The sequence below is a fragment of the Phyllobates terribilis genome, unplaced genomic scaffold (assembly GCF_046119375.1).
Source record: "Phyllobates terribilis strain yellow unplaced genomic scaffold, ASM4611937v1 Scaffold_9__5_contigs__length_417890890, whole genome shotgun sequence".
Taxonomy (NCBI): Eukaryota; Metazoa; Chordata; class Amphibia; order Anura; family Dendrobatidae; genus Phyllobates; species Phyllobates terribilis.
The window spans coordinates 204,858,404-204,875,282 of record NW_027362769.1 but is presented as its reverse complement, the minus strand read 5'-3'; the positions used below and the strand labels follow the sequence as shown (position 1 = coordinate 204,875,282).

Below are 16,879 nucleotides of genomic sequence, written 5' to 3'. Positions count from 1 at the left end.
CAGACTGGGAATGGGAAAGAAGGAGCGTCAGCAGAAGCCTCTGCACAGATTCCCCTGCTGTGCCGGAAACTGCAACACTGGAAACCCTGCGCAGTGCAAATAATAAGGAGACCCTGTCTCTTCACACTCTGGAGCAGCGGACCCCCACCGACCACCTCTATACACGGAGCAAGTTCTTCAGATGGTATTATCAAGAAAAGGCTCAAGTTCTGGCAATACAGAGAAAAGTGGAAAATGTCATATACTACCACGAGGTGCACACAGTAACTGATTATAGACCACTGCAAGTCACCCAGACTCGTCATCACAAACACTGGGCAAGGAACGAGGGCTGGAGAAGAAGCCAGGATAGATAGGGAGAGCGAGGGCGCGAGAGGCACGCAGAGAGAGCGCGCGCGAGAGGCACGCAGAGAGAGCGCGCGCGAGAGGCACGCAGAGAGAGCGCGCGCGAGAGGCACGCAGAGAGAGCGCGCGCGCGAGAGAGGCACGCAGAGAGAGCGCGCGCGCGAGAGAGGCACGCAGAGCGAGCGCGCGAGAGGCACGCAGAGAGAGCGCGCGCGAGAGGCACGCAGAGAGAGCGAGCGCGCGAGAGGCACGCAGAGAGCGAGCGCGCGAGAGGCACGCAGAGAGAGCGCGCGAGAGGCACGCAGAGAGAGCGCGCGAGAGGCACGCAGAGAGAGCGCGCGAGAGGCACGCAGAGAGAGCGCGCGCGAGAGGCACGCAGAGAGAGCGCGCGCGAGAGAGAGGCACGCAGAGAGAGCGCGCGCGCGAGAGGCACGCAGAGAGAGCGCGCGCGCGAGAGGCACGCAGAGAGAGCGAGCGCGCGAGAGGCACGCAGAGAGCGCGAGTGAGAGGCACGCACAGAGCGCGAGTGAGAGGCACGCAGAGAGAGAGAGCGTGCGAGAAGCACGCAGAGAGAGAGAGCACGCAGAGAGAGCGAGCGCGCGAGAGGCACGCTGAGAGCGAGCGCGCGAGAGGCACGCAGAGAGCGAGCGCGCGAGAGGCACGCAGAGAGAGCGCGCGAGAGGCACGCAGAGAGAGCGCGCGAGAGGCACGCAGAGAGAGCGCGCGCGAGAGGCACGCAGAGAGAGCGCGCGCGAGAGGCACGCAGAGAGAGCGCGCGCGAGAGAGAGGCACGCAGAGAGAGCGCGCGCGCGAGAGAGGCACGCAGAGAGAGCGCGCGCGCGCGAGAGAGAGGCACGCAGAGAGAGCGCGCGCGCGAGAGAGAGAGGCACGCAGAGAGAGCGCGCGCGCGAGAGAGAGGCACGCAGAGAGAGCGCGCGCGAGAGAGAGGCACGCAGAGAGAGCGCGCGAGAGAGAGGCACGCAGAGAGAGCGCGCGCGAGAGAGGCACGCAGAGAGAGCGCGCGCGAGAGAGAGGCACGCAGAGAGAGCGCGCGGGAGAGAGGCACGCAGAGAGAGCGCGCGCGCGCGAGAGGCACGCAGAGCGCGCGCGCGCGAGAGGCACGCAGAGAGAGCGCGCGCGAGAGGCACGCAGAGAGAGCGCGCGCGAGAGGCACGCAGAGAGAGCGAGGGCGCGAGAGGCACGCAGAGAGAGCGAGGGCGCGAGAGGCACGCAGAGAGAGCGAGGGCGCGAGAGGCACGCAGAGAGAGCGAGGGCGCGAGAGGCACGCAGAGAGAGCGAGGGCGCGAGAGGCACGCAGAGAGAGCGAGGGCGCGAGAGGCACGCAGAGAGAGCGATCGCGCGAGAGGCACGCAGAGAGAGCGATCGCGCGAGAGGCACGCAGAGAGAGCGATCGCGCGAGAGGCACGCAGAGAGAGCGATCGCGCGAGAGGCACGCAGAGAGAGCGATCGCGCGAGAGGCACGCAGAGAGAGCGATCGCGCGAGAGGCACGCAGAGAGAGCGATCGCGCGAGAGGCACGCAGAGAGAGCGATCGCGCGAGAGGCACGCAGAGAGAGCGATCGCGCGAGAGGCACGCAGAGAGAGCGATCGCGCGAGAGGCACGCAGAGAGAGCGAGTGAGAGGCACGCAGAGAGCGCGAGTGAGAGGCACGCAGAGAGCGCGAGTGAGAGGCACGCAGAGAGTGCGAGTGAGAGGCACGCAGAGAGAGCGAGCGTGCGAGAGGCACGCAGAGAGAGAGAGCGAGCGCGCGAGAGGCACGCAGAGAGAGCACACAGAGAGAGCGAGCGCGCGAGAGGCACGCAGAGAGCGAGCGCGCGAGAGGCACGCAGAGAGCGAGCGCGCGAGAGGCACGCAGAGAGCGAGCGCGCGAGAGGCACGCAGAGAGCGAGCGCGCAAGAGGCACGCAGAGAGCGAGCGCGCAAGAGGCACGCAGAGAGAGCGAGCGCGCGAGAGGCACGCAGAGAGAGCGAGCGCGCGAGACGCACGCAGAGAGAGCGAGCGCGCGAAGTGGCCCCCGACCGAAACATCCAGATAGGAATCAAATGGAGGGACGGCCATCCTCCAGTGCTTCTCCAACTCCATGTATGTGCTGGTGAGAACATGCGGCACATGCACAGATTAGGAAGAACCCTTTGAAGGAGTTTGGCATATAGGTAGGATATTTCTGACTAATGGGGTCAGACTGGGAATGGGAAAGAAGGAGCGTCAGCAGAAGCCTCTGCACAGATTCCCCTGCTGTGCCGGAAACTGCAACACTGGAAACCCTGCGCAGTGCAAATAATAAGGAGACCCTGTCTCTTCACACTCTGGAGCAGCGGACCCCCACCGACCACCTCTATACACGGAGCAAGTTCTTCAGATGGTATTATCAAGAAAAGGCTCAAGTTCTGGCAATACAGAGAAAAGTGGAAAATGTCATATACTACCACGAGGTGCACACAGTAACTGATTATAGACCACTGCAAGTCACCCAGACTCGTCATCACAAACACTGGGCAAGGAACGAGGGCTGGAGAAGAAGCCAGGATAGATAGGGAGAGCGAGGGCGCGAGAGGCACGCAGAGAGAGCGCGCGCGAGAGGCACGCAGAGAGAGCGCGCGCGAGAGGCACGCAGAGAGAGCGCGCGCGCGAGAGAGGCACGCAGAGAGAGCGCGCGCGCGAGAGAGGCACGCAGAGCGAGCGCGCGAGAGGCACGCAGAGAGAGCGCGCGCGCGCGCGAGAGGCACGCAGAGAGAGCGAGCGCGCGAGAGGCACGCAGAGAGCGAGCGCGCGAGAGGCACGCAGAGAGAGCGCGCGAGAGGCACGCAGAGAGAGCGCGCGAGAGGCACGCAGAGAGAGCGCGCGAGAGGCACGCAGAGAGAGCGCGCGAGAGGCACGCAGAGAGAGCGCGCGCGAGAGGCACGCAGAGAGAGCGCGCGCGAGAGAGAGGCACGCAGAGAGAGCGCGCGCGCGAGAGAGGCACGCAGAGAGAGCGCGCGCGCGCGAGAGAGAGGCACGCAGAGAGAGCGCGCGCGCGAGAGAGAGGCACGCAGAGAGAGCGCGCGCGAGAGAGAGGCACGCAGAGAGAGCGCGCGCGAGAGAGAGGCACGCAGAGAGAGCGCGCGCGAGAGAGGCACGCAGAGAGAGCGCGCGCGAGAGAGAGGCACGCAGAGAGAGCGCGCGGGAGAGAGAGGCACGCAGAGAGAGCGCGCGCGCGAGAGGCACGCAGAGAGAGCGCGCGCGAGAGGCACGCAGAGAGAGCGAGGGCGCGAGAGGCACGCAGAGAGAGCGAGGGCGCGAGAGGCACGCAGAGAGAGCGAGGGCGCGAGAGGCACGCAGAGAGAGCGAGGGCGCGAGAGGCACGCAGAGAGAGCGATCGCGCGAGAGGCACGCAGAGAGAGCGATCGCGCGAGAGGCACGCAGAGAGAGCGATCGCGCGAGAGGCACGCAGAGAGAGCGATCGCGCGAGAGGCACGCAGAGAGAGCGATCGCGCGAGAGGCACGCAGAGAGAGCGATCGCGCGAGAGGCACGCAGAGAGAGCGATCGCGCGAGAGGCACGCAGAGAGAGCGATCGCGCGAGAGGCACGCAGAGAGAGCGATCGCGCGAGAGGCACGCAGAGAGAGCGATCGCGCGAGAGGCACGCAGAGAGAGCGATCGCGCGAGAGGCACGCAGAGAGAGCGATCGCGCGAGAGGCACGCAGAGAGAGCGATCGCGCGAGAGGCACGCAGAGAGAGCGATCGCGCGAGAGGCACGCAGAGAGAGCGATCGCGCGAGAGGCACGCAGAGAGAGCGAGTGAGAGGCACGCAGAGAGCGCGAGTGAGAGGCACGCAGAGAGCGCGAGTGAGAGGCACGCAGAGAGTGCGAGTGAGAGGCACGCAGAGAGAGCGAGCGTGCGAGAGGCACGCAGAGAGAGAGAGCGAGCGCGCGAGAGGCACGCAGAGAGAGCACGCAGAGAGAGCGAGCGCGCGAGAGGCACGCAGAGAGCGAGCGCGCGAGAGGCACGCAGAGAGCGAGCGCGCGAGAGGCACGCAGAGAGCGAGCGCGCAAGAGGCACGCAGAGAGAGCGAGCGCGCGAGAGGCACGCAGAGAGAGCGAGCGCGCGAGAGGCACGCAGAGAGAGCGAGCGCGCGAAGTGGCCCCCGACCGAAACATCCAGATAGGAATCAAATGGAGGGACGGCCATCCTCCAGTGCTTCTCCAACTCCATGTATGTGCTGGTGAGAACATGCGGCACATGCACAGATTAGGAAGAACCCTTTGAAGGAGTTTGGCATATAGGTAGGATATTTCTGACTAATGGGGTCAGACTGGGAATGGGAAAGAAGGAGCGTCAGCAGAAGCCTCTGCACAGATTCCCCTGCTGTGCCGGAAACTGCAACACTGGAAACCCTGCGCAGTGCAAATAATAAGGAGACCCTGTCTCTTCACACTCTGGAGCAGCGGACCCCCACCGACCACCTCTATACACGGAGCAAGTTCTTCAGATGGTATTATCAAGAAAAGGCTCAAGTTCTGGCAATACAGAGAAAAGTGGAAAATGTCATATACTACCACGAGGTGCACACAGTAACTGATTATAGACCACTGCAAGTCACCCAGACTCGTCATCACAAACACTGGGCAAGGAACGAGGGCTGGAGAAGAAGCCAGGATAGATAGGGAGAGCGAGGGCGCGAGAGGCACGCAGAGAGAGCGCGCGCGAGAGGCACGCAGAGAGAGCGAGCGCGCGAGAGGCACGCAGAGAGAGCGAGCGCGCGAGAGGCACGCAGAGAGAGCGAGCGCGCGAGAGGCACGCAGAGAGAGCGAGCGCGCGAGAGGCACGCAGAGAGAGCGAGCGCGCGAGAGGCACGCAGAGAGAGAAAGAGAGCGCGAAAAAGAGCGCAAGAGAAAAACAGTGCAAAAAACAGAGATAAAAAAAGAGAGAGAGAAAGAAAGAGAAAGAGAGAAAAGAGAGATATTTATATATAGATAATTATTGGAGAATTAGAAATCGGGGGGGAAAAAAAAAAAGTTTATTCTTACTTCTTCCAGATCATCAAGTTCCTCTAGCCGTGTTCTCACTTTCTCTGACACCGCTGAACCTGGAGTCGTAGTTTTGCCTTAATAAGGAACAGATTTTAGTCAATGAAGACAATTTTATGCTCTATATACACAACTCCGATTCCAAAGAAGTTGGGATGCAGCATAAATGTGATGAAAACAAGGATTAGGAAATCTCTAATCACCATATTTTATTCACAATGAAACATAAAAAAGTTAGACATTTTCCATTTCATTTGAAAAAATTAACTCATTTAGAAATTGATGGCAACAACACATCTAAAAAAAGGTGATATATGTATACATATAGGCTAATAAAGGCAGGAACAGCCTGGATATGCACAGACCTCACATCCAGCCTATACTACAGGGAGTGACAGTCCCACAATAAAAAGCAAAAAAAAACAGCTACAATTTGGTCAAGCTACAACCTGCATATGAAAGGGTCTGGAATTTAAATAAAAAATGAAAACTTGGTGCAACGTTACTACACTAAACATAACCAATAGCACATTTTTTAAAAAATTGTGTACATAGCCTTTAAAGCCAAAGGCTATGTACACCTTTCTCACAGAATTTTTTTCTTTTTTTTTCTTTGCTTCCTAAATCCAAAATTAATCAATTTTCTCAATATTCTTCAATAAAAATGTTCTACCATTTTGCTGCTGCACAGTGTAAGGCTTTAATCAAGCAGAGTCATGTGCAAAAATGCTACAAATTTATCAGAACTCCTGCTCCTGGCGCCACTGCTCTCCTGCCCCTTCTCTCAGTGTTAGAGATAGCAGCAGGAAGGGGGTTGTACACAGATCTCCACAATGTGGAGAGGGGAAAATGTGTATACAGTCTCAGGGAGGGCAGAGAAGACAGGCTATAGAAAAGGAGGGAAACAAGATGCAGAAAGTATAAGTATAGGATAGAAGCTGTGCTGATATATTCTATTAAGCTAATGCAGACACCAGCACCCTGGATATGCATAGACTACAAATCCAGCATATATTACTGGAAAGGACACTCCCACAAGAAAAAAAAAGCTGAAATTTGGTCAAGCTACGACTGCACATCAAAGGGTACGAAAACCAAGCATGAAATGAAAATTACAGACTGAAACTTCATTTATTTAACTTTATTAATAACCACTAACATATGTAAAAAAAAAAAACAAAGAAAATTTTTTTTTCCATATCAAACGCATATCTTTTACAGCTAGCAAGAGCATGAAGAACTACTAGTCCCATGTCTAATGATAGAATCTCAATTAGATTGGGTTGCGGAGGGGGAGAGGCTTATTAGAGAGCAGAATACGTTGCACTGTTTGTTTGTTTTTGGAAAATTGTTCAACTTTTTAAAATAACAAACTGTGAAATGTAGCTACAAATGGAATCCCTTTATCTAATGTCTGTTAAAAAAAATAAATAAATAAAAATAATGAAAATTTAACTCAACTCCCCCCATCTGGCATTACTGACAACTCCTCAGTGTACCTCCGCCTTGCTGAGATCTAACACTGTTCAGTACAAGCTGCAGCTGTCCGCCAGACTGGGTAGGTGGAGACTGAATACACTCAGACTCATGAGCAATCACGCTCCTTAAGTGGACTGATAACATTTTCATTTAAATTACCAATATTATGCATCCATTCTGATGAATTTTCCAAGTAAGTACTCCAGTCTCATCAGTCTTGAGAAATTGATATAATAATGTATGCAGTTATCTGTTGTTTTGTTATTTTTAAGGTGAAATATCATTAAAAGAGACATGGTACTTACCTCTCTCCGAGCCCATGAATAAATTCTGGAACAAAAATGACAAAAAAAATCTTTTAAATGCATAATAATATAGTAATATGACCCTATGTGTTTATTACCTAACACTACAGATTTCCGTGCATAAAGAACATAGTAATAAAAAGCCACTCACTATAGAAAGCTTTTCAGTCGTCGTGTATCTGGCCAGGATCTCACCACGCTTACTCGACCACGGCTCAAAATCGCTTCCTATGAAATCCTCCTCCTTCTCGCGCTTTTTCCTGTTGATATCCTACAAAAAAAATGGAGAAAAAAAACTGTGGAAACCTGGAAGAAGAAACTAAACATTTAGGATTGAACAGATTTAAGCGTAAAGGGGTTGTCCACTACGTTGCTATTCGGATAGGTCCTCAATATAAGAACCCATAGAAGTGAATAGGAGCTGAGCTGCAATTTAGATGATTGCAGACTTGTGAATCCTTACAGCGCGCACAGTGCCGGCTGTCAGGATTCTCCGGTGCCGAGAGTGGGCGGTCATGCAACCACAAATACACGATTTGCATACTTCCAGACACATTACGACTAGACGTGTCCGGCCTCACTCAATTCACTTGTATTGCGCGAGACCACGCTAGTCTAGTCAGTATGCGTCCGTATGCATGCAAGTTGCATACTTGCGGTCATGCACCCGTCCGCACCAGAGAACATGCTGTGAGGGTTCACAAGTCTGCAGTCACATAGTGAGAACCCCAAGCCTGGACAATCCCTTTAAGGAAACAAGAGAAATTAATGCACATAATTATGAATAGTTCGGGAGCACAAACTTTAACCTACACATGTACGGAGGAAGTTGGAAGGAGCGGACTCAGGAGCTGAGCCTGCTCTATTTGTGGCAGGTGTCAGCTGTGTTATACAGCTGACACCCACCTGTATCTACTGGCGGAAATCTACAAATCGGCTATTTCCTTTTTGTCGCGCCAAATATGTAAAGGTCTGCCTGTTGGGTATCACCAGAAGGAGCACAGCATTGCCTTATGTTTTTGCCACTGATAGGTGACTGATGGGGAGATCCAGAGGGTGCGACTGATTACCGTGGTGGCTGCAACTGATTCAGCTGTGGCTGCAAACATGGACAAGGGATCCGTCCCATCCAGGACACTGCTCAGCGGGTCCGCCACCGAGCTGGAGGAGCACGAAGAAGAGGTGGATGAAGTACTCTCTTTTCTTCCTAGTTTTTTAGATTTTGATTCTATAACCTAAAAAAAAAAACAAAAGTGCACAAGTTTACAAACCAAATCCTGTGCTGCGGTTAATCAGCTATGTAAAGCTACAAAGACAAGCATTGAATATAAAAACCGTCATAGGGAATGCGGAAAACACAGCAGTCAGGCAAAGGAAGTTCCTGTTAATATGGCGCCATCCTGTGGCCAAAATAAAAATTGCAGCAGAGATATAATAGAAGGGCTTGGCCCAATATTAATTATCACATCCACAATGTGGATCATAAAAATGTACAATATTTGCTATTCACAAGCTATTAAAGGGAATCTGTCAATCCCTTTATGTTGACTGATAGCTAATTTTCTATAATGAAATCCAACCGTGAGCTATCAAGCTACAGGGTCGGTGCTGGGTGGGTAAACGACTTCGGGAGGCAGAGGTTGGGAAGTGCTGTCATTCCGGAGCACTTAATGCCTCATTTGAATATGCATTAAAAGGTGTTGTTGGATTTACATTTCCCCATTATATATGATTTGGGGTAGAGGGTTATTTTAGTGACAGATTCCCTTTAAAAATGATCATTTTCTAATCTTGTGTGGCGCCACCTAGTGCTGAAAGGGGTTACAGACTGTAGACTTGGGAATCCTCATCTCCGATGCAGGGCGATCATGTGACCGCAAATATGAGATTTGCATACTTCCAGCCACATTCAAACTAGACTGTATTTCAGCCTCACTCAATAAACTTGCAATGAGCGATGCAGCGCATGTCTAGTCGGCATGTGACCGCATGAATGTGTCCCTTCAATTTTTTGGAACACTGTATTAGAAATCGTTCTCTGATCTGCAAACTTTTTCTACTGGCTGCTCTGCAGTTTAACTAGGAAAAAAAACTTTGCTTAAAAAGAAGTTCTGCAGCAGTTGAGGCATGGCACCACACATTATAATACACAACTGAAGTAAAATACGACATATCCTTATGGCATTAAGGTGACAAGGTTTTACTTACAGTGATGGTCTTTAATGGATGGTAATCCCCATAGTCTACAGGGGTCTTCTCCAGCCTGCATGACGCAAACTCTTCAGAATAATCTCTTTCCCAGGAATGCCTGGACATGGAGAAAAATAAAAGACGACATATTTCTTATGTATCCAATGTGATCCTGGTAAAGGGCGCCTGGGATGGATCAAATGTGATCCTGGTAAAGGGCGCCTGGGATGGATCAAATGTGATCCTGGTAAAGGGCGCCTGGGATGGATCAAATGTGATCCTGGTAAAGGGCGCCTGGGATGGATCAGGACAGATGCAACTTTCTAATAGACTTAGTCCAAAGTGGCAGCTCGTCTATTAATAAATTGCCCATAAAAAGCAAGTGATTACGTAAACCTTTCCACCTATTATTTAACCTTTATTATTAGCATCATTATTATTAATACTGTCATAGAGAAAAAGAAAAAAGAAAATCCATAAAGACATCTCTGGAGAGGGAACACATCACCTTCACATTGAACATATGAGATTAATTATAACTGGTGAAGAGAGAAACTAATTATAACTGGAGAAGTGAGAGAGACGACACTTCAACCTTCATTGAAGTAGGGGCCTCCTGCAGTAACCAGGTAATTACAACGGGAGATTTGCTCTGAGAGCCAGACACTGAGACTGGGATCCATTTAGGCAGAAACAGTGAAGTACACGTCCCAGGCCAGAGCTTCCTATGATCAAAACACTGTTCAGAGATGTTTTGGAGCCAATGGCCAGTGATGAATATTGGGGTTTGCATTGACCCGATATTTAGGGGAGATATATTTTTGGCGTTGTAACGAAGGGATGAACGTAACACATTCACTCACATCACCGTGAAGCCATTCAAACCCCTCCAACTTAATATCGGGCCAATGGATGATGCTATCCATGCCATGTTTCATCTCTATGGACAGGTAAAATCGCGATAAGAAACATGACCACAACACCTACTCTCTGGGACCTCCAGGGGCAAAGATATCCTGAACATTAAGGATCTTATAAAATTGTAACAGACCTAGCACATCCCACAACCAACCCCTATAGGAGCTCACCAAGGCGAGATATGTGGGTGTAACCTTTAGTTCATTCGGGAAAATATATTTTGCTGTGAGAGTGTCCATTTTCCTAATCGGAGCATTTCCCTTCATAAAGATAAGAGCCATTCCTGCAACATCAGCTTTTGTAATTCTCTGTCGTTATTCCTTTTTATTCTATAGATCGTATTGTTTTGTTCCAATTTTGTATCATCTTCGTATATTTTTTTTTATAAACACTGCCTACCTTTCTGGATTAAATATATAAAATTTAATCGCTCCGTTCACTGCATCCCTGAAGCCATATGCTACCGGTAACAGGTGTCCAATAAACGATTGGTGGTAGAAGAAAGTAGTTCTCTTGTTATTGTGGAGATGATAGTGACTGTACCGAGGTATATATATATATATATTCCATGCATTGGTATCGGAGGTGTATATATCATACGCTCACTGTGAGTTTCCCAATAACTGGCCTAGTAGTGGAAACAGTTGTGGCCTCGTTCATCACTCATCAGTCAATTGCGTATTTGTCCTGACGACTGGAGGCAGCGGAGTTACATCTCCCTGACAAACTGACGGCAGCTGTGGGATCTGCACAACCCCCCCGGCTGGTATTGGTGGCAGGGGTGGGATCTGCACGACCCCCCCGGCTGGTACTGGTGGCAGCGGTGGGATCTGCATGACCCCCCGGCTGGTATTGGTGGCAGCGGTGGGATCTGCATGACCCCCCGGCTGGTATTGGTGGCAGCGGTGGGATCTGCACGACCCCCCCGGCTGGTATTGGTGGCAGCGGTGGGATCTGCACGACCCCCCCGGCTGGTATTGGTGGCAGCGGTGGGATCTGCACGACCCCCCCGGCTGGTATTGGTGGCAGCGGTGGGATCTGCACGACCCCCCCGGCTGGTATTGGTGGCAGCGGTGGGATCTGCACTAACCCCCACTCCCCCCAGTTGGTATCGGTGGGGCAGCAGTGGGATCTGCACGACCTCCCCCTCCCCCACCCAGATGGTATCGGTGGCGGCGGTGGGATCTGCACAACACCCCCTGGCTGGTATCGGTGGCGGCGGTGGGATCTGGGCGACCCCACCCCGGCTGTGTATCCTTGAAAAATATTAATAAAATGTAATTAACCCCTATCTTATGAAAACATAGAAAGAAGGGCTCACGGTGCGGACTGTCACATATTTATGACCTAGCGAGTGTGCAGATCGCTATACTGCGATTGCAATATACAGAGAAAGTCTGCAGTATCCAAGTATCCATAGCAGGTCGGACCCCCAGAGATCACTTCCTGAGATGGGTATACCCCTCTAGGGCCCTCCTGTCCCTTGAGACACCAGCATTATAACTGGCACACGGCGGGGGAGGGGGGCGGCTACAGACCATGCACTGGGGCTCGGGAACTACCGACACCTCTGTCCATCACCAGATGCCCTCTTTATGGCGGTGGGTATTTGCTCGGACACAACGTGCAGAATTACACATAAAAATTGGTGATTCTCATAGTAGAAGCAGATTAGGGAAGTGCTATTGAGCGATTTCCCAGGACACAAGTATAGGATATAGAAGTCTTATAGCCCTGGACATAGGAACTGGGAAGGTGGATTATTGTGTCCCCCATATCTGAGGTCAACGGTCACAGCAACCAATCAGATTTAAACTCTTAAGCTCTAAACGTCCTATAGGAAATGTAAGCAGCGCCCTGATTGGCTGATTTAGACAACCTCATCACTTTATTTCTACATTAGTGCTGAGAATTCCCTGTGGTGCATCAGTGCACACTCAGCAGGTATCCTCACGGTCACACATACACACGTGCAATTATACACTAACGCCTTGTATAAGGAGAGAAGACGATTCTTACCACTGAACAGCAGCCATCTTCAGCGTCATGTGACTACTCACTGTCAACTTTTACCTCTGACCTCTCGCCATGTTGTGGATGGCGGATGCGCCATCCAGACCGAGCGAGCGCTTAACGCTGACATCTGGTGGGCAAAATCGGTACTGCAGGCTGAAGAATACTGTGCGCACAGTGCGGTAACTTTTCTAGCTATCCGATGTGATTGTGTGAAGTTGGTAAATCCTTTTGGTTAAAGACCAATTTTAATGTCTCATTTATTGTTTTTTCAATGGAAACTGAATTTTAATCCAGTAGTTTCTATGGCCAGATTATTGTATAACATGACACTAGAATAGCAGAGTTCCCTGAATAATGCGCTCTCTGCTGGATCCTGTATTATCTATCCCAGGGAAAGGACTAGACCTACCTGGATTATTATTTACTTATATAGCGCCATCATATTCCACAGCGCTGTACTGACATCATCATCATCACTCTCCCCATTGGGGCTCACAATCTAAATATTGACAGTATGGGAGGAAACCGGAGAACACAGAGGAATCAAGCAAGATTCCAGCAAAGGGATCCTTTAAAAAAAAAACACTTTTATTGTGACATATCAAAATCCATGTAGAAAAAATCCATCCACCATAGAAAAAAGCAGACGCGTTTCAGACACAGTCCTCAGTCATTGCCAGCACTGTCTGAAACGCGTCTGATTTTCTCTATGGTGGATGGATTTTTTCTACATGGATTTTAATAAGTCGCAATAAAAGTGTTTTTTTAAAGGAACTTTGTGCTGGAATCTCGCTTTTTTCCTTTGTTCTCCGGTTTCCTCCCATACTGTCAAGATTTAGATTTTTTTATTATGTATACCCATCTTCACATGTAAAGCGCCATGGAATGGATGGATAATAATAATAATAAAAGCTGAAATGGATCTGGCAGGAAGAAGTAGGTCTCCTTCCTTTATAGAATTCCTTTTCATTCCGAATCCATTTCTAGCTTTGACTCAGAAAACTGCCCCTAAAACTTCATATTTGATTTTAGTCTAATGCAACATCTGCACCATATAAAATACTATAAAGGCAAGTAACTTAAAGGGGTTGTCTGGTATAGAAAAAAAAATCATTCTTAAGGCACGGATATGCTTAAAATAATGAACAGTGGCATACTCGCCTTCCAGTGCCGCTGTGGTTCCCACACAGGCCACTTCAGAAGTCTGCGCTGGCTCTAGAAGCAAAGCCTGTTCCGTTAGGACGTCAGGGGACCGCTGCAGACAATCACAGGTGGTTTGAACTCCATGTCATTGGGTTTTCTTCTGAGGATGGGCAAGTTTAAGAAACCGAATCAATGCAACCCATCACATGTCACCATCGCTCGCTCGGTCCTGTGGCTGGTTAACAAGTGCAGTCATCGCTCCATAGAAAGTCCGGCTTTAGATCCAGGAGGGCGACAGCAGGTGAGTTTCACTGATTTTTGTTATTTTTCCAAAATCCAATACTCAGGTAATGAGCACCTTTCGCCTTTTACTTGTCAGGAGGCATATGCCAAAGAGCGGTAGGTGCCTATAGACCTTATGTATTGGTGTTTGGCCAACAGCAACCTCTCCCAGCTCCACCAAGTACATGCACACTTGCTTAGGCTGAACAGTGACTATAAATATCCAGGTGGGAAAGGCAATTAAAGAACTAAAATAATGAGTTTGCATAACTTTGCACACCCTTAAACTAATACTTTGTTGGAGTCCCCTCTGAATTTATAGCAGCATTCAGTCTGTTTTGGTATCAGCGTGGCACCTCTAGAATCGTCAATCTTTGCCCGCTCTTCAGTTGGATTTCTTTTTCCTGTATTTTAGTACATTATGTGGTAAAGTGGATGGTGTCATTCACAACTACAAATCGTTCTGCAAAAAAATGAAGCCGTCATATAGCTATGTGGATGGGAACAAATATCTCTTGGAAGAAAGGGAGGAAAAAAATTAATGTGCAAAAATGGAAATTTGTTGCAGTGGGAATGAGGTAATGTCGAGCTTCATTATGGCTAGTGCCCATTTTTTGGGTGGAAATTAATGAGCCAGGGTTCACGTGTCCATGATATATGGTCGGACCGGAACGAATTGCTCCATAGGCCTAATGCACAGACTTGCAGGTTCCTTGGCGGGGAGGGTAGTACTTTGCACTTTGCCACCCATACATTTATCTTCCTAGATAACATATAAAGTGAGGGTCCGTCATGTGCGAAGAGGATTTCAGAATATATTGCTGTCCTTGTATTAATATGCAGTTCTTCTAAAAACCACAAAATTGAAAGCTAGGTTCTCCGGCCACCTACCATATTGCTGTACCGTAAGCGATTCCTCTGCACACATCATTGCGGCTTCGCTCCAGTGAGCACAGCACCGGCCATTAACCCCAACAAGTTAAGACACGAATTGGCGAGGACTGTCCTTGCCGCAGTGTTGTACGTGCAGGGTTGGCGTTGTGTGAAAGACACATGGCCGGCAGTAATATGCCATGTGCTGTAGGAGCTCAGGAGCCCTGAAAAGATCCGAGAGACCACAGGACCTGTAATATTTGAGAAATGGAGGCTTTATACTACTCAACCAGTCAGCAGCACTAGAAGATGATCTAAGGCTGGATCAACATGGCAACTTTGGCCACAACACCTGTCGTGCAACCAAGGTCTGCTTGGTGCCACTGCTTCATCACAGCGCAGTACAAGTGAATGAGATCCCCGAGGGTACTACGACAAGCAACCGAGTCTGATTTTTTACGACTTTCTTGTTGGAGTCTCCTCGGGGCTCGCAATGAGACCCCGTTTTACTTGTATTGCGATGTAGCAGCGGCACCGAGCGAACCTTTGCTGCACCACAGGTGTCGCGGCCAAAGTCACCATGTAGCCCCAACCTAAAATCAAAAAGAAACTTGGTCTTTCCTGAATTCTGGGAAAATAATCATGGAATCACACTAATGAATCCCTCCTGATTCTTGTTGGGCAGTTGCACCATGAAGTAATAATTTTAAAAGCTTTTTCTCGTGCCATAGTTACCCATCAGAACTTTTGATCAATGGGGAACAGTTGCTGAGACTACCACCAATAGCTAAAAGTGATAAAATCATTTACCCAAGCGCCGTGACCCCCATGAGAGTGATTAGTGGAGTAAAAGTTCATAGAAGTCTATGGGTATACGTATAGAGGCAAAATCAGCACCAAATCGCACTGATTTTGCTGTGGAAATGCTGCGAATTTACAGGATATACAGTGAAGGAAATAAGTATTTGATCCCTTGCTGTTTTTGTACGTTTGCCCACTGACAAAGACATGAACAGTCTATAATTTTAAGGGTAGGTTAATTTTAACATTGAGAGATAGAATATCCAAAAAAAATCAAGAAAATCACATTGTATGAATTAGATAATTTTTTTGCATTTTGCAATGAGAAATAAGTATTTGATCCCTCTGGCAAACAACTCTTAATACTTGGTGGCAAAACCCTTGTTGGCAAGCACAGCAGTCAGACGTTTTTTGTAGTTGATGATGAGGTTTGTGCACATGTCAGGAGGAATTTTGGTCCACTCCTCTTTGCAGATCATCTCTAAATCATTAAGATTTTGAGACTGTTGCTTGGCAACTCGGAGCTTCAATTCCCTCCATAAGTTTTCTATGGGATTAAGGTCTGGACACTGGCTAGGCCACTCCATGACCTTACTGTGCTTCCTTTTGAGCCACTCCTTTGTTGCCTTGGCTGTATGTTTTGGGTCATTGTCTTGCTAGAAGACCCAGCCATGACCCATCTTCAATGCTCTTACTGAGGGAAGGAGGTGGTTAGCCAAAATCTCGCGATACATGACCCCATCCATCCTCCCTTCAGTATGGTGCAGTCGTCATGTTCCCTTTGCAGAAAAGCACCTCCAAAAGTATAATGCTTCCCCCACCATGCTTCATGGTTGGGACGATGTTCTTAGGGTTGTACTCATCCTTCTTCCTCCAAACACGGCGAGTTGAGTTAATGCCAAAGAGCTCAATTTTTGTCTCATCTGACCACAGCACCTTCTCCCAATAACTCACAAAATCATCCAGGTGTTCTTTGGCAAACTTCAGACGGGCCCCCCACATGTGCCTTCTTGAGCAGGGGGACCTTGCGCGCAGGGCCGGCGTCAGCACCCGGCGCACCCAGGCAAGTGCCGGGGCCCTGAGCAGGCAGGGGGGCCCACTGGCGGTCGCGCACCCCGCTGGGCTATGGGCGGAGGAGAGCGGTGTCAGCGCCCGCCCTTCTTCCCCGCTTGCTCAGGGCCCCGGCAGCCGGATACTTACCTCTCCCCGTTCCTCCGCAGATCCGCCGTCTTCCTGCTCTGCGCTTCCTGTGACGTCTCAGGTCAGAGGGTGCGGTGACGTCTTTCCACCGCGCCCTCCCCCTGAGCCGTCACAGGGAGCGCAGAGCGGGAAGATGCCGCCGACGCTGGAGTCTGGACCCGAGCAGCTGCAGCAGGTGAGGAGGAGGGAAGTGAGTATTTGATTTTTTTTTTTTTTTTAATGTATGGAGGCATGGGGCATAATATGGGGGGTGACATCCTGCATGGGGCATAATATGGGGGGGTGACATCGTGCATGGGGCA

General features: G+C 50.3%; 1 protein-coding gene across 2 annotated transcripts in view; it reads right to left on the bottom strand.

Annotated features, from left to right (window-relative positions):
* The window catches only part of VPS35L (VPS35 endosomal protein sorting factor like), a 79,958-nt gene extending 67,549 nt beyond the window's left edge, over positions 1 to 12,409 (bottom strand). For both annotated transcript variants that reach the window (XM_073647605.1, XM_073647606.1), the window contains exons 1-6: positions 12,282 to 12,409; positions 9,363 to 9,462; positions 8,225 to 8,389; positions 7,306 to 7,425; positions 7,155 to 7,179; positions 5,371 to 5,447 (exon numbers count right to left, since the gene is read on the bottom strand). In XM_073647605.1, coding sequence (XP_073503706.1) covers positions 5,371 to 5,447; positions 7,155 to 7,179; positions 7,306 to 7,425; positions 8,225 to 8,389; positions 9,363 to 9,462; positions 12,282 to 12,310 — 516 coding nt within the window. In that variant the 5' untranslated portion in view covers positions 12,311 to 12,409. The remainder of the gene's footprint in view (positions 1 to 5,370; positions 5,448 to 7,154; positions 7,180 to 7,305; positions 7,426 to 8,224; positions 8,390 to 9,362; positions 9,463 to 12,281) is intronic.
* Positions 12,410 to 16,879: the final 4,470 nt, after the last annotated feature.